The 18624-nt window shown below is 38.0% G+C and overlaps 1 protein-coding gene across 12 annotated transcripts in view; it reads right to left on the bottom strand.

The window, feature by feature from the left end:
- Positions 1 to 18624, bottom strand: part of TENM3 (teneurin transmembrane protein 3) — a 1659985-nt gene that overhangs the window by 385650 nt on the left and 1255711 nt on the right. Inside the window, exon 1 of one of the 12 annotated variants that reach the window (XM_073606857.1) lies at positions 590 to 663. The exons of 10 other annotated variants lie outside the window; for them this stretch is intronic. In XM_073606857.1, coding sequence (XP_073462958.1) covers positions 590 to 636 — 47 coding nt within the window. In that variant the 5' untranslated portion in view covers positions 637 to 663. Of the gene's footprint in view, positions 1 to 589; positions 664 to 18624 lie in introns of those variants that run through there. One more of the 12 variants, XM_073606866.1, reaches the window with a different exon arrangement.

Here is an 18624-nt window from a genome sequence, read left to right as displayed (position 1 = left end):
CCCGTCGTACGTGTTGTACATCACCACGTTCTTGACGGTCGGACTTTGGTGTGACCGTGTGTATGCAAGACAGCTTGAGCGGAATTCCGTCGAAGAAACCTTCAGAGTTTATTCAGACGGCAAAACTGCTTGTGTGTACGTGGCATTAGAGATAACCAGAATGAAAACTTTCTAATAGGAAAATCATTGCAGTAAACTGAAATCTTCTAATACGGGTGACAGTTATTTTATAGTTTTGTACATACATTGACATTCATAGATGATAAAATTCGGGAGCATTATTTGATGAAATTGTGTCATTGAGGATTGACAAGCCAAATAAAAAGTTCCTTTTTCATGCAATGCACGTCCTCCATCCTCCCAGAGGAGCCAGTGACTAGGACCACCGCTTTTTCTGTTAAAACATTTCTTACTTTGTAGCATTGGTGGAAATCCTTACAACGTTGACCCCCTTTCCAATCAAACCAGTGAAACTTTTAAGAATAATAATATTCTAATACTTTTTGGATGACTGACTTTTTTGGAAGACATTGCTGTGGCTGGCTTTTCCATGTAAGCATTAGGATCAAAATAACATAGAGACACATACCCATCCCCATAGTCGCCATCATGGCAAGGTGGTGGAAACACAGCCATCTCTATAAAGTTGTCATGCCCATTTTCAAGAACTGGGTGATTTGCTAATTTTCTATAAGAAAAACATTAATAGCATTACAATGGGTCAAACAAAAGCCAATTCAAAATAATTGATGCCACAAATGCGGTTAAGATAAATGTGTTGTGGCCCTAGTAGTAAACTACATTACTGTAGCAAAGCTACCTAGTCAAAAATTGATCCTTTTAAACAAAAAGTTGAACACACTATGATGCAGGTATCATGTAACATTTCTTTATGAAGAGAAATAGAGGAAATGTTAGGGACATGAATGAAAAATGTTCTTCCAGCAAAGCCAATTTTTAAAGCATATCTATGGTCAAAATGTAAAATCATATATTAAAATAGTTGTGAAGGCAGAAGGTTTTTTACCTTAATGCATTTCTGTGCATTAAGATAAAAAACCTTTTGTGTGCAGCAGCCCCCCTCAGCCCCCATAATACTTTCCCGAGCCCATCTCGATCCAGCGATGTTGTTCAAGAGGCTCGGCTGTCTGGGACTCCCCCTCCTCATTGGCTGAGACAGCAGCAGGTACCATAGGCTCCCATTGCTGTCAATCAAAGTGAGTGATCCAATCAGGAGAGAGCAGGGGAGGGGCCATGTCTGAATGGATACCTAGAGCAGCGGCTTGGCTCGGGTGCCCCATAGCAAGCTGTTTGCTGTGGGGGCACTCAGCAGGAGGGAGGGGCCAGAAGTGTCGGCGAGGGACCCAAGAAGGGAAGGATCTGGGCTGCTCTGTGCAAAACCACTACACAGAGCAGGTAAGTTTGACATGTTTGTAATTTTTAAGCAAAAAAAAAAAAAAAAAAACAAGCCTTTAGTATCGCCTTAATTTCTACATTGTATTTCATGTATTTCTAGCTTGCTCCTATTTCTCTGATTGTCTATGAACTTTGTAAACTTACTTTGTGAAAATTCCTCCACATTTATGTCCTGGAATTCTGAGACACATATTCAATATGCCCTGTTAATAGGCACTGATATGTCACACATTTCATGGAGCCTGCTTCCTGAACTACATAGGTGCTGAGAGGAGGAGTTTCAGGTGGTGGAGACAGTACAGGAATTTCTGCTTGGAGGCAGCAAAGTACCATGAGATATGTAGTCCTTAGAAGTGAACAGCAGAGGAAAAGCTGCAAAGCATTCTGTTTATCCAGGAAGTTGTGGAAAGGCATGGCCAGCAAACAGGCAGAACTCACAACATGAAAGTAGATTTCTCAGGTAAACCTATTGTATATTGGATTGTCAAAAATAACAATAATTTGTATTGTTATTACAATGCTGATGTTATAAAATGAAAACGGGTGCTGTGACCATAGCTTTCCTTTACTTAATGACAAATAAAGATACAATATATCTATTATACAGTACTCATTACTATGGTAATCTGTGTGAGCAATAAGAATGAATATTTAATTACCCTACAGGTCATCTGAATAGCTGCTAGAGGGTACCAGCATATACATGCTACTAATACCCATTTGTATACTTAATTACTACAGATCATTTTAAATATCCCTATATATTTTTTACAGTGTCATGAATACAAGGGAATATGTATGAAGATTAACAACTATCTATTGTCAGATATGAACACATTTCACACATTTCACTATAATGCCCCGTACACACGGTCGGACTTTGTTCGGACATTCCGACAACAAAATCCTAGGATTTTTTCCAACGGACGTTGGCTCAAACTTGCCTTGCATACACACGGTCACACAAAGTTGTCGGAAAATCCGATCGTTCTAAACGCGGTGACGTAAAACACGTACATCGGGACTATAAACGGGGCAGTGGCCAATAGCTTTCATCTCTTTATTTATTCTGAGCATGCGTGGCACTTTGTCCGTCGGATTTGTGTACACACGATTGGAATTTCCGACAACGGATTTTGTTGTCGGAAGATTTTATAGCCTGCTCTCAAACTTTGTGTGTCGGAAAATCCGATGGAAAATGTGTGATGGAGCCTACACACGGTCAGAATTTCCGACAACAAGGTCCTATCACACATTTTCCATCGGAAAATCCGACCGTGTGTACGGGGCATAACACTGAACATGGGTAAGAAAACTTTTAGGCTATGCTTTCTGGAAATTATATTACATACAGAGATGCTAATTTGCATGTACATTATAGTAAAGGCTCTCTAATTTGTAATAAAGAAAATATAGACACACAATGTTATATTTTCTAGGCTTACAATTATGTGTCAATTATGGTCTCTTTACATTGCACTAATGATCATTTGCTTTTCATTTTAAAGAACATTTTGGTTAATAGTATTAAAAGTGTTCAGTAAAGCCTTCAACAAAGCTTTTATTATCTATTAAAAAAGTGTGAAAAAATGAGCACTGACTATAGGTATTATAATGTATAACAGTCACCTGAACGGCTTATTTTTTTGGGCAAGATTGAACAAACATCTTATGTCCACGAGAAGCACACAACAGCCTTGAATAAGTGTTTTTGGGGAACAAAGCCATCAAACAGGTTAGACATCTTCCCTAACTGCTACTTCTTTTCCTGCTGTCAGGATTCTCGGCACATGACTCTCTCATCTATTGCTCTCAGCATGAGCAGAAACCCAACTACCATGCCCTTTGTTTAGAGAAAGATGCCATGACTAATGTATATGGCCAGTTTTAAGATGAACTGGTTTCAATGGGCAAATGAACATTTCAAGTCTGATGAAACATATAAAAATTAAAAAAAAACAGAATTCATATTTAACTTTAATTACCCTGTGTCATAATATTACTCATAACATAGTAAAAAGTTTAAAATAAAAATGTTTGAATTTCGTTATGGTGTTCCAAATCCATCACAGTCTAGATGCAGATATGAAACTGGCAATTCTGCTATGCCATTTAACAAATATGTGATTAAGGAGCAATAAATTTAAGTTATAACCCAGTCCACATTTTATCTATTCTTTAATGATAGTGTAAAATAAAACATATAAAAACCAATAATCTACAAAAAGATGAACCCAAGGGTCAAGCAGCAAACATTTAAAACAATTCCATAAAAAAGAAACAAAAGTATTTTACTACTAGGAAATGTACAAATTCACAACATTATCTAAAACAATATATTTATCATTATCATTAATATTACAAATTATTTCTAAATGCTTTGTTACCTATTTTAAGCTTTTTTATTTTATTGAACACTCAAAGCAAGATACATCTCTAGATACTGTCCACCGCGCATGGCCATGGTCACCCCTCAAAGGTATGGGTATGGGAATGCATTGACAAGTATGCATCATTCTACCAGTGAGAAGTATAGATGGACATTGGTAAGTTAGTTTTTCAAAATGAAACTTTATGGTTTAGTATTTGTGTAAGTGAAATATCATGAACACAAAAACAGGGAAAAGGCAGATGACAAAGGTACCAGTGCAAATCCCAGAATTTGACTGTCATGAAAATAAAGATCAAAGGGAAATGATGAGCGCATGTTCAATCAAGACTGATTTTTTTATATATTTTGCTCATTTCTTTGGTGCAATGTCTTCTTTTATGACTTACTTCATAAGAATAAGACATGAGTCTCGGTTTAACATTAAAACAAAAAAATGTGCATAGCATACCATATCTGCGCTGCACTGTTTTTCAAAGAGCATGACTTGTTTGGGGGGATTTTCTAAGCAGCCATCTAAAACATGCATGCTGCACTAGTCATGCAATATTGACAAGATGTCTACTTTTCTACAACTTGTCTACTTGGAATGCCAAAAAACAATGCTAAGGAGAATTCAGAGCGCATTCCTTGGGATAACCTGTAAGTCATGGTAAACATAAAAGATGCTGAAAAAGGCCATGGAATTGATGAATCATTGACAATACAAAAAGAACTGGAAATAAACATAAAGGTTTACAACAACTGAAGGACTCAAAGCTTCTGCATTTCCCAAAGCAACCAACTGAACAGCAACATGGCAGCTTAAATCCTCCAGTAAAAAGTATTAAATTATCCAATCCTGTCCAGAATTACATTACTTGTAATGCAGCCTGTATATATTTTAATTTTGTTAATTAAAGGAGAAGTATCACCAAGGCTTTTTAGGCCATGCTTATCCTACGGATCACAGGAGTGCAACGCGCTCTGCGCTCGTCATTCAGCCAGTTTAGGCGTGGGAATGATCCCAACCACATGGTCGGTATCCTCCCAGAAGCCTGGACTGGCACCTGGCTCTGTCAAAAGTGATCTGCCAAGAGCCTGAGCCAGCCCCTTCCACCCCCTTCACAGCCCAGCGCTCCAGTGAGTGCCGGAGGGGAGAGCAATGAGCCGCTGACTGAAAGTTATGGCTCTCTGCTCAGAGTGGAAGGAGAGAATTGAAGGTTCAGCAGTATTTGATCGCTCAGTTCTCACTGCAGAGCTGGCGGGGGACAGATGCATCATTGGATCGATGCTGCTTCCGCCTAGGTGAGTATAAATGTTTATTTTTTTTAAATCCTGAACTTCTCTTTTAAAGAAATTCTGTCTTAAGTGTATTATGATTTAATAAAACACAAGAAGGGTTACCACAGGTGGCCAGGAGAGATGAGGGTGAAGAGGGGTGTGGGTCAGAGTTACAAGGGAGAGAAAATAGCAACAGCAGCATACATGATAATTGAAGTGTATGTATACAGTAGCCAAAACCTTTTTTTTTCATTTTGAATAGACCCTTGTTAAGTTATTTTTTGCAGCCTGTGCCCTGCAAGGCAGATTTCCTTTCATATGCCTTTAATACACAGCATGAAGTATAAATAAATCCTCTAAAAGGAGATGAATTTCCACCTCAGACAGTTGTCATTGGAATATTTGCCCCATTGAAAAAAATCCCTTATCCTTTTGTTCTCAAGACAGCTTGGATTGACAATGGTCACCATTATAAACAGAAGGGTAAATCTCCACAGTGGGGACACAGACAGCAATAAAAACTTGACCCCTTCCTTACCCCATACCCTATATCTGGGTGCAGAACAAATATTTCCGCAATATATTTCCTTGTAGGTGTTTGTACTTACCAAAATGAAAGCCGCCAGATGAAGTCACAGCTTGACCTCCACTATGTTATCCTGGTCTCACACCCCTTCCTGCTACCTCTCTGGGCCTGTTAATCCATTGTGAGTGCCCTTATCCCACTTCCTGACTTTATACCAAACACTGTGGAGTAAATGGTGCTAAGTGTCCCAACTATATATTAGCTAAAACTGAGTGTACTACCATCACCTTACACTTGCAATCTATCTTGATTTCTTGGTGTGCACTCTCTTGTGATTTCCCTCTACTGCTGCATAGTTAAATAACCTCATTTTATAACTGTAAAAAAAGCAAACAAAATACTTCAACAATACAGTTTCAACACTAGGATTCTTTCATGACATTTATCCCAGTCTTTGAAATTCGGGCATTGCAATGGGCAACAACCACATCAAGATGAGTTGTTAGCAGGGACACTAGTCTCACACAAGATAAAAAAACAGCTCTTTATTTTTAGCTAGTTTTTTTTTTTTTTTTCATAACGCCTATGTTTCTATGCTAATTCCAAACAGCATCACACCAAATACCGTGACATATACGATGCACAGTGTTTAATTTGCTTTTGAATCTAATGAGTACTGAATGTTATGGAAATATCAAAAGTTGCATATTAAAACAGTTTTCCAAAATAATAATAATTTAAAAAGAACCTCATAGTGATTGTGGCAAAAAGAGTACAATTTTATTAGACCAAACACTTCCTTTCAGCAATGTACAAAAATGTAACAATACAATGCCTTCATTAAAATAATGATTTAGTTGATGGTAACATTTAATATGGGTATAAAAACAAACTTGCTTGTAACAATATGCTTTATATAAACTATTTGTAGAAATTAGCTATCCAGATTGTATGCATTTGAATTCAACCAAAGTCATCCAGGTTCACAAGCATGCGTATGAAGGTTGCAATGGATTTTAAATGGAAGTAGAAAACAACTTAGTTGACATACAGTGGGGGTCACAGCATTCTATTTGGATTAGTCAGATATCTACGCATGCAAATGCGAAGTAGAACTAGTTCTGCTAAAAATTACCAACCAGATTGGATTTACTAAACATGCATTATCTGTCAAGTCATGACATGCCACAAGGAACTTTAAATGTCTACAAAATATAGCAATACACAATAAAATGTTCTGTGACCCCCCCCCCCCATTTCCCATCCCATTTCCAATGTACAAACATGTATCCCTCTTTTTTTATTAACTCACTAATGACCATAATTTGACCTTAACAGGTCCTCAATTGCTGGATTATTTCCCTCCCCTTCTGCATTGCGGTTACAGTGTTTTCCCCTCGCTTTGTTTTTAGACTGGACTGGCATCTAGCTGTTCCCTTTTATTCTGGTCCGGTGGTAGAAGGAGTTTACTCATCGGCTGCTTCCAGATGAGCCATCAGACATGTACCTTCTAGAGCCTTTGGTGGACAGCATCGAGTCCAGCTATTCTTCTTCTTATTAGACATGTAATTTAGACTTTTTATTACAGAAATCAGGGCATAGCCCAATTAGAATGATATGTAACCCATAAATAAATTAATGTCAATTGTGCCAGGGTAAATGTTATACTGTAAATAATCTCAGCAACCTATACTCTTGTTATAAGCATAGAGATCTATGTTTTTAGGCTTAAATAGGTTCTGAATAAGAATTGTTATCTCACCAGGAATAGTATGATTTATTAAGATGCCAACACTTAGCTCCTCAAGATATATATATATATATATCTATATAGATCTATATATATATATATATATATCTATATAGATCTATATAGATATCTATATATATATATATATATATATATATATATATATATAGATATCTATATAGATATATATCTATATATATCTATAGATATATATCTATAGATATATAGATATATATCTATAGATATAGATAGATATATCTATAGATATATATCTATATATATATATATATATAGATATATATATATAGATATATATATATATAGATATAGAGATATAGATATAGAGATATAGCTATAGATATATATCTATATATATCTATAGATATATACACACACACACTTGAAACCAGTGCAGAGAAAATGTCCACAAATGATTTTCTCCTTTGGCCAAATCTACATCCTTATAAGACGAACCTATCTTAGGGACGTGCAGCAAGCAGGTGGGTGTGTGTGGTGTAAAACAATGCATGGTTATATTAAATAAACCACATTTATATTTATGATGGAATACTGTGTATACTGTGTGCAAAGTGTGTACCCAGAAGAGCCCACAGCTAGCTTCAAAATGCTCACATCACAACAGGTGGGTACGCTCCCAATTTTGAGTTGTAATAGACATGCATGAGCTCCTGTGACTTGCTCACTGGTTATTGCTAGCAGGAATGTCTTTGATAAGTCTGTTGATCGGTTTGTTATTAGCATGCATGAATATTGTGAAGGCGTAGGAACAAGTAAATGTACACGCACAGTTTGAAAAGCCTTGCTCCAATGAGGATTAATAGAGTGGGCAAAGGATATTTAAATCAGCTCCGTAACAGAAATATATTTCCTATCATTGTTTGTAAGAATACCAATTCTCACTATAATTGTGTCCAGTTATCTAAAACTTCTATTTATTAAATATGGTAATTGAAGGATTTTATCACACACAAGTGTTATTTCTTTTAAGTTTGGCATTTCTAAATAAAACTCATCATTTAATCATTTCAATTTAAGTAATAGGTGAAGAATAATTAATTTTATTAAATGATTATTTTAGATTAGAGACTTTCCACTAGTCCTGGCTCTGTTCACCCATGTCAGTACATGCACAGGTGAGTTTAAGCATCATTTTATTGACTGTTTGGGTGAGATCTTTCATTATATGTAAAACAATTGTAAGCTTCTTAAATGCAACATTTATTGAGAAAAACATGGAGGCTGCCGTTGCTGCCTGTCATGCTAAATACTTATATATATTGTATAGTACACACATATCTTCCTTTCCTGATCCAAATACTTGACCTAGGTTAGTGACATAGAAAGCACTGAAGCCAGTAGAACTACATAACAGCCAGGCATGTAGCATTTTCAAAAGTAGTCCAAGATTAGCAGCCTCAGCATATCTTTCATGACATTTAATCCATAGTGAACTGTGATAATCCTGACACTCTTCATGCCCTATGTTCAGATTTAATGAAAATATCTCAAGTTTAAAAACATTACGTGTAATGCTAAAAAAAAACCTGTTCTGCAGGCCCATTGATTAAAATGATCAGTTTACAAAGCGCTAATAGTCCTAAAAGAAATACAATGTATTGCCAAAAGTATTGGGACACCTGTCTTTACACGCACATGTATTTCAGTGGCATCCCAAATCTTAGCCTGTAGGGTTCAATATCGAGTTGGCCAACCCTTTGCAGCTAGAACAGCTTCAATTCTTGGGAAGGCTGTCTAAAAGTTTAGGAGTGTGTCTATGGAAATGTTTGATCATTCTTCCAGAAGCGCATTTGTGAGGTCAGGCACTGATGTTGGATGAGAAGGCCTGGCTCAGTCTCCGCTCTAATTCATCCCAAAGGTGTTCTATCAGGTTGAGGTCAGGACTCTGTGAAGGGCAGTCAAGTTCCTCCACCCAAAACTCGATCATCCATGTCTTTATGGACCTTGCTTTGTGCACTGGTGAGCAGTCATGTTGGAACAGGAAGGAGCCATCCCCAAAATGTTCCTATAAAGCTGGGAGCATGAAATTGTCCTAAATGCCTTGGTATGCTGAGGCCTTAAGAGTTCCCTTCACTAGAACTTAGGGGCCAAGCCCAATTCTTGAAAAACGACCCCACACCGTAATCCCCCCTCCACCAAATGATTTGGACCAGTGCACTAAGCATATTGTATTGATTTCTTATACAGTAGTCAGCCATTGGTCTACTTATAAGGGGGGGGGGGGGTAATTTGTGGTTGAAATGCACACTGTGTCTCCATCAATCAGGTGGGGAAAAAAATATTATTTTTATATTGTCTTCTGGAAAGGGGGTTAAGTTGTAGGAGGAATGCAGTTGGGTCATTACCTAAGTGTATGCCGGTCAGCTTGTAGATAATAGATCATGACTCAGACCAGAAGGGAAAATCCCTTCACTTTACAGGGATCTCCTCTGACAGGGATGGACCAGGGGTCATAACCATTCCCTACTCTATCCAAAACTAAAGAAAATGGTTTGGCTTTGCATAGACTTTACTGATTTGCATAGCAGGCTTTCCTATCAAATGTGCTTTCCATGATCAGCAAGTTTTGTTCTGCGAAATATGCATTTGTTGATTCTGAAATTACTAAAACTTTTAGTATGTTTGCTTTGCCCAATTAGCCAGTAGATCTTACAGTAAATGAATAATAATTTAATGATGAGTCTCTAGAAAATGATAGATGTGCAAATGTGTTGAGGTTTTCTCAGAGTACAAAATGGAATGTCTATTTATTGAATTCCAAAGCTGGTAAATATGGGTAGCACACACACACAGCTCTGCCTTCTGTAGCCACGTGACTAGGAGCTCCACAGTGTAAGAGCTACAAACTTTAATTGACAAAAAGCATTCTGATAGAGTTACACCAGAGATGGTTCTTTGGGTTCAAAATGGTCATTCCTTGCACATCTTTATGTTCAAACAACACTAGCTCTAGTTTCGGTCACAAGAGATACAGGACTTTCCTCGGATAGAAGATTATTTTGATGTAAGGGTTGCTACTAAAACTATTAATATTAAATGTAGGGTCTGCCATCAAATGGGATTACGTTCCTCTAAATTGAGCAAGTGCCTTTCAGAGAAGAAAGCAAGGCACAAGGAATAGCAACGCTTTGTTGACACAAAGACTTCACTAAATCGAATGTATGTTTTGCTGTCTGTATTTTAATGGGGAAAATCAAATGATGCTTGGTCCCCAGTCCCTTATAAATCATTAAATGTAAAGTTCGGTAACCATACAGTTAATATTTTATTAAATAGTTCAAAAGCAAATAAAGCATAAATTATGGTTTGAATTCCCGCAACACATTCAAAGCGATTCATAAATGTTTAAGTGTAAATGTGTGATTTTACTTGTGTTTTGTACAGGAAAATCCACGCTTTCTGGTGTCAGATAAATTAACACGTTTCTGGGCTGAAGATTCACACATAAGTGCTATGGGCCTGCTTTACTAGGATTAGATGAGCTTTCCATCTTCAAAAACGCCTCAAACAAGCTTTTCACTTTAAAGAAAAAGAAACAGAAAAAAACAAAAACGAAAAAACTCTGTGATGTGGCCACTTCTCCACATGTACGTCCCCACCTACACACATTTCACTGTGTGCACACCTATTTACTAAATGCCTATCGCTATTGTGATTGGTATCCAGGATTAAAAGACCTCACCTTTAAAAATACCTCATTTGCAATGTAAATTAGTCCACCATGAAACTAATAACTTTAAACTATCCATTATAAAGTGTCAGTAGTATATGTTAAAAAAGCAAACAATGGATGTCTTATCATTCATGCAATAGCCTCCACAACCATTACTATATTATTTTTTTTCATAACTATTAAACAAATTTTACAACACTTCTAGAATATTAATAAAGTGGTTGTAAAGCCTATTTTTTTCTTTACCTTAATGCATTCCTTGCAAATGTTTGGGTGTCGGCATCCCCCCTCACCCCCCTTTTTTACTTACCTAAGCCCTCATTTGATCCAGTGCCGTGCACGGCTGCAGCTCTTCTCTCCCCTTTCTTCCTGGTTCTCACTGGCTTTGCTGGGTCACCAGGAGCCATTGGCCTTCAATGCTATCAATCAAAGCCAGTGACGAGGGAACGAGGGCGGGGCCGAGTCCTGCTGCCTGTGTCAATGGATGCAGCAGCGGTGTTCGGGTGCGAGCAGGCACAGGTCTCCCCATGGGAAGCAGCTTCATATGGGGGCACTGGACAGAGGGGAGGGCCAAGAGTGCCGGTGGGGGACCCAAAAAGAGGTTTGCGCCCGCTCTGTGCAATTTCATTGCACAGAGCAAGAAGCATGGAGATGTTTGTTATTTTTTAATTTTTTAAAACTTTTATCTTTACAATTACTTTAATTATAGTATATCTAAAGACAAAACATATTTTTAGTTTTGAAAAGAGCTGAGCGGGATTAGCACACCTGTCCGTTCTTATTGCTGTCTGAGCCCCCGTTAGGGAAATTTATGCTCTCTATGTGTCCTGTTTACTGTAATCAGTGTGAAAGGGAAAGTAAAAGAAAATTCCAAATTTTAAGTTGACACCAGAACAGTAATAGATGGGAAATCTTTGAAAGAGGACACTAGATCTGGTGACACCCGGGATTCCCTCACTGTGGAGTGATTTCCTCTCTCTTCCTGTTTTGGCCATGAGACAGGAAGTGAAGGAAAATCTCCCCAATGGGATAGGGATGACGAAAAGAAAAAAAAAACGACAGGGGTAGTAAGTAAGGTAGTAACCTACCTTACTTTACAGCGGTATTAAATACAAAATGCAATATATTGCATTTACCAATCATTAGATGCAGTGGCTGCATTTGTTTATCTTTTTCTCTGTTTTCACCAGGTGAGCTGACCAGTAACCCACCTCCCTTATTAGAGTTTCCTCACTGTGGATGGAGGAGCAACACTTTTGGACAGCAACACTGTTAGTCTGAGGGAGGGGGAGCCTTAGACATACTAGCAGATTTAGATACATTAACAAATTCAATCCAAACCCCATCTAACAGCAACAGTTGTTTATTTCTTTTGGGATAAAGTTTACACATAAATAAACGAGAGTGGTGTATTGTAAGCACCCCATCAGTGGAAAATACTTTGTCTCAACACTGACACATCTGCAGTACAGCCTTTCTGTTGAAAAATAACATACTAAAATAAAGGAAAAAAAAAAATGTAGCCACAATTAGGAATTGGTAAGCTGCTAAATGTTTGCTTTTGGGTTTAATACCGCTTTAAAATGATAAACTTGATTGCACAAGTATTATGCCCTGTACACACGGTCGGACTTACTGATGGAATATGTGCGATCGGAACTTGTTGTCGGAAATTCCGACCGTGTTTGGGCTCCATCGGAATTTCCGACACACAAAGTTTGAGAGCAGGCTATAAAATTTTCCGACAACAAAATCCGTTTGTGTAAATTCCAACCGTGTGTGGACAATTCCGACGCACAAAGTGCCGTGCTCAGAATAATTTAAGAGATGAACGCTATTGGCTACTGCCCCGTTTATAGTCCCGACGTACGTGTTTTACGTCACCGCGTTCAGAACGATCAGATTTTCCGACAACTTTGTGCGACTGTGTGTATGCAAAACAAGTTTGAGCCAACATCCGTTGGAAAAAATCCATGGATTTTGTTGTCGGAATGTCCGATCAATGTCCGACCGTGTGTACAGGGCATTAGAATATTGACAACTATTAAATGTCCCCTAAAATGTGCTAATTGGGTATGGGATGAGAATATTAGGCTTCATTTCATATTTATTCATTTCTGCAAATATTGTAAAAATCCTAAAAATGTATATGTGATCGAATGGTATGTGCACTCATGTGTATGTAGCAATGTTCTTGTTTTTAGATGTGCCAGCACTATCGTCCATACCTGCTTTAAGTGCACTCCAGTCCAGCTTTAGAAGCACTCCAGCCTTTTTGCAAATATTCCAGCTCAGCTTCAATTGCACACCAGCTATTCTGCATGTACTCCAGGCATGCTTCAGGTATGCTTAAAATGTTTTGCATATACCCAGTGAACATGGCTGTTCACCAGCACTGAGAAATTATATATATACAAATACATATACATACATACATACACACACACCTCCTTCTTCTTGTGTGCAGTCTGTTTTCATTGTGTTCTCAAATCCACATAGTTTTACTATCCAGAAGCAAACTGTTTAGCTTGCTTCCTAGCCAAGCTACCAAAGCTGACTGAAGTTGAGGCTAGTCAGTTAGGAGCGCCCCCTACATGCAAGAAATGCTGCTGTAGCATAGGCAACTTTTTGTCCTGTCTCTTCATTGCACTGGCCGTGATTAAACCATTAGGAATAAATAGTGTAGCCAGACAGGCTATAGAAATAATGCAATTGAGTCCGATGAAATTAAACCGCTATTACACTTTTTTTTAGCTGTAACTGAATGCCAGGACAATATTTATTTTTCTGCTTATGTACTTCACCTTCATGCTTCATAAATGACAGTTTCAATTTTATGGTTTAGTGATGATTACAGATGAGTAAAGTTTTTTCCTCTGATCTCAGCTTACCCAATCGACTGTAGTATTCAAGGGTTGTTGGATCGATGGGAGTAAATCAGGAACTGCTATCAAGAGAGTATTTCCTTTATATCTTCAAAGTATCTCTTAAGTTCCTAAACTCCCATTAAAATGATTCAAAAAGGAAAGCATAGAGTTAATCAATCCATTTTATTGGCTGAGTGAGTAGGCCACAATTACACCTTTTTCAGACAGCTTGGGTCTCTTCTTCAGGTATGGGGGTTATTTACAAAAGGCAAATCCACTTTGCACTACAAGTGCACTTGGAAGTGCAGTCGCTTTAAATCTGAAGGGTAGATCTGAAATGAGGGGAAGCTCTGCTGATTTTGTCATCCAATCATGTGCAAGCTAAAATGCTGGTTTTTATTTTTCTTGCATGTCCCCCTCAGATCTACAGCGACTGCACTTCCACATGCACTTGCAGTGCAAAGTGAATTTGTCTTTCGTAAATAACCCCGATGGTGTCACCAAAGAAGGGACCTTAGCTCTCTAAAGTTTGTAATTGTAATCTACTAAATTAAGAAATTGTATAATTTACGTCTATGTTTTCCTTTTTTGGCCAATGACTAGAAAAGTGTAACACACTCTTACCTATGGCATAAAAACACTGTCTCTGCAACATTCCCAGTAGTAGCGCACCATTTTAGAAATCAGCCAAAAGAACAAAACAGAGGATTTATGCATGCAAATCATCAAGATCTGGGCATTCTACAGAGAAACACATACATATCAGGAATTAAACCTCTCTAAATGAATGCATTTGTGAACTTTCCAAAGATAAGACAGATATAAATACATTCATTTGGTTTAACCAATCAAATAAGTAATTTACTGAGTCTCCTGTGATTGGCTCATCATCAGTTCCTAGTGGGTTTCCATCTATTTGGAATAATTTGATGTAAAGAACATGATCAAAATAAACATTGGGTGTTTATGTGTAAAAATAAAAATAATAACAAATATACCAGATACTGATAAGGTGCCAACAAAGTACCAAGTGCTATAATCTTACCTAATTAGATAAATACATAAAAAATATCACCAATTGTAAAGTGTGGTAAACTCATAAACATGTGCAAAAGTGCTAAATACTGTATATATCCAAGGTTTAACAGTATAAGAAATCCATATATAATTAGTTTGCAAATAAAGTGACAGGTGCTCTTTAAGTGCTTCGACAGCCGTGTGTATTCAGAAATTCATTTGATGTGCTGGTGATCCAACTCATGTCCCCCCCCTTTGCTGCCCTCAGCAGAGAGCTCTCCCCATGAAGGGGTAAACAGCGTCCACAGCACACACTCTCTGAGACCCTGGATCCCAGATCCTCAGTTCGTATATCTCTCCTTTCTCCTTCCTCTTCCCCATCGCCTCATACACATGTTGGAATAGTAAAGATAGACCCCATAGCCTGATACGGTTTTGTGTTTTAATTTTAAATAATCCAAATACGCACTTACATTATAAAGTACGATCAACAGCATAAAAGACCAGTAAGTCCAGGACTCAATGAGCTCCACAGATCTTAACCAGAAGTGACGCAATGACGCTGGAAGCTCCTCCCTATGCATTTCATCAGAATGACATCATCAGGAGCGTTTTTGGATTATTTAAAAAAAAAAATTATATATATATATATATATATATATATATATATATATATGTATATATATAATTTTTTTTTTTTTTTTTGATAGAGCAGTTTAGATTTTGAGTTGCGTTTGTACTGCTGCCTGTTTTCTTAGTTTAGAGATTTTCCCTCTCTCCCTGTCAGAACAGGAAATGATGGGAACATAGACAAAAGAGTGAGAAACAGTTAGAACTTGCTGTCTTAGTGATACGGGCACCCCTCTATTTCTTTTATGGGCATTACAGGAACAGGAAGTAAAGGAAAATCTCTCTAATGATGTCACAGTCATAAGTGATAATTATATTATATGCCCTCTTTGAACAAAAGCTGTAGGGGTAGAGCTTCTCCTGATATGTACATGCTGGTTTTGGGTGAGTGATTCACCAAAGATTTGAAGGAAGAATAAACATGATTGCCTCAGATCGTGCATTGGCAGCTCCCATATTACCCTGACAGGTTCCCTCAACACCTTAGCTCAGGTTAAAATATGCTTTGACAGTAACTCAAAAGCGCACATAGCCTTTGCAAACGGGGGCGCCTGGCAGCTCAGTTATTTCTGATAAAATATATATATATTGACATAATACCTAGGCTTTCTGTGAACAAAATTGTTCCTGTAAATGACGGAGGAAAGTAACAGGTCTGTAAATCAGTAACAGCTGCTGACATTAAACAGAAATTTTAATGCTTAAATAGTGCGAGTAACACTGTTAATATGCATTTAGCCTGACTCAGGGTCTGCCACAGCTCTGTATATGTTCTGCAGATATACCATGAAACACAATGACTTCAATAAATAAATAATACAAATTTCAAAAAAGAATCATTAAAACTAATTAAAATCTTTGCCTATGGTAACTTATTAATGACTGCATAGGGCCTGGCTCTGCAGGAATTATTACTTAATTAAATCACGTTGCAAGTACTGCAAGTGTTGTGTAAATTTAATACAAAGGTTACTTGGTGCCATGTACGAATTCGCTACGGTAGTGTTTCTCAGTCTTTTTGAATTTTCATGTTAATATATTTCCAAACTGGAAGCCGATCTCTGACATGTATTAGCTTATATATGTGCATTTTGGGCTCATCTATCTTACTATTTGCATACAAGATTTTTTTTTTACTTTTATACTTGTTTTACCCAGCGTATTTTTTTTTTCTTAGCCACAGCAGCCCTATCAGTAAGTGCAGCAAAGTAAACTATAGCCAGCTGGCAAAAGAAGATGATGTATGTTTGCCTTTCCAGCAGACCTGTCTTAAAATTCTGCTGTATTGCAGAACTCCTGGCCAGCTATGATATCCATCAAGTTGGGTGTGTTGAATACCTGGGCCCCCCCAACCATGCCCTGTGGTTCCTCCTGCTGGCCCCTATATCCTGCTGGCTGCTGGAAAGGCAAGAATACTGTATATCATTTTATTTAGCTTACTTTGCTGCACTTAATGACAGGATGACTTAAAAAAATGAAAACTACATGGTGAAGTTGGATGTACCCTGTCATTTTTTAGGCAGTTTTGCCAACCAAAACAAGGTAAGACAAATGTCTGCATTGCTTTCATCGCTTCTTCATACTCTATTCCTTATTTTACCCATGCATTCCTTTATCTGCATGCAGTCCATCTTATACTGCACAAATATCAGCAATATTCCCTTTCAAAGGGGCTTCTGTATTCTACATTATTTTAATGAATGCCTTAGTGTAGTGGTCTCCAATCTACAGCCCCAGAGCCCGATGTGGCCCATTACTTGCCTGTATCTGGCCCATGGGCCACGGTCCCTTCCACCATGGGCCACTGTCCCTTCCACCATGGGCCACTGTCCCTTCCACCATGGGCCACTGTCCCTTCCACCATAGGCCACTGTCCCTTCCACCATGGGCCACTGTCTCTTCCACCATGGGCCACTGTCCCTTCCACCATGGGCCACTGTCCCTTCCACCATGGGCCACTGTCCCTTCCACCATGGGCCACTGTCTCTTCCACCATGGGCCACTGTCTCTTCCACCATGGGCCACTGTCCCTCCCACTGATACAAGACACTATTCCTTCCTCTGACATCAACAATAATGCACCATTCTCCACTAACAATAAATAGTGAGAAACTTATACAATGGAAGCGCGCTATTCCCCTATTATATCTGTAAAACTCAAAAAACAAAAATAAATAAACAAATATCCGGTGTTGATTACACATAAGAGAAGTGAATAAATCATTAACATGCAAGTAAATAATTTACAATGTGCCAGTGCTTGAAATAAAGTGCAATGTGCAATGAAATTTGATGATTTGATGAAATTTGACATTTTTTATTTATTTTTATGAATGATTTTTATGATTTCATAAAAATGTATATATATGGCAGCACAGTGGTGTAGTGGTTAGCACTTTCACCCTAGCAGCACAAAAGGTCGCTGGTTTGAATCCCGACCATGACACCATCTGCCTGGAGTGTGCATGTTCTCCCTGTGCCTGCGTGGGTTTCCTTCGGGTACTCTGGTTTCCTCCCACACTCCAAAGACATGCTGGTAGGTTAATTGGATCCTGTCTAAATTGTCCCTAGTATGTATGAATGTGAGTTAGGGACCTTAGATTGTAAGCCCCGTGAGGGTAGGGACTGATGTGAATGTACAATGTATGTGTAAAGCGCTGCGTAAATTGACAGCGCTATATAAGTACCTGAAATAAATAAAATAAAAAATAAAAATATAACAAAAAATCAAACTGTGCAAAAAATTAAAAAATTGTAAAAATGATGGCTAAAATCTTCTATTAAACAATGCCAATGCTTAAAAGTGATGTTTTTTAGGCATCCATCTTATACAGATGTAAGAAGGGAATAGCGCGCTTCCATTGTATCAGTTTCTCAGTCAATGTGTTTGCATTGAAAGCGCACAGCTGTCCTGTGTTGGTAATTAGCATTGCGCTGGTTCACTAATATTAGTTTCAATAAAAAGTGAGGCCTAATACTTTCCACTGACACCAATCACAGGGCAAAATCCCTCTCACTGGCACCAACAATGTGGTACTATTCCTTCCACTGGCA

The sequence above is a fragment of the Aquarana catesbeiana genome, linkage group LG01 (assembly GCF_042186555.1).
Source record: "Aquarana catesbeiana isolate 2022-GZ linkage group LG01, ASM4218655v1, whole genome shotgun sequence".
Taxonomy (NCBI): domain Eukaryota; kingdom Metazoa; phylum Chordata; class Amphibia; order Anura; family Ranidae; genus Aquarana; species Aquarana catesbeiana.
This window is presented reverse-complemented; position numbering and strand designations above follow the sequence as displayed.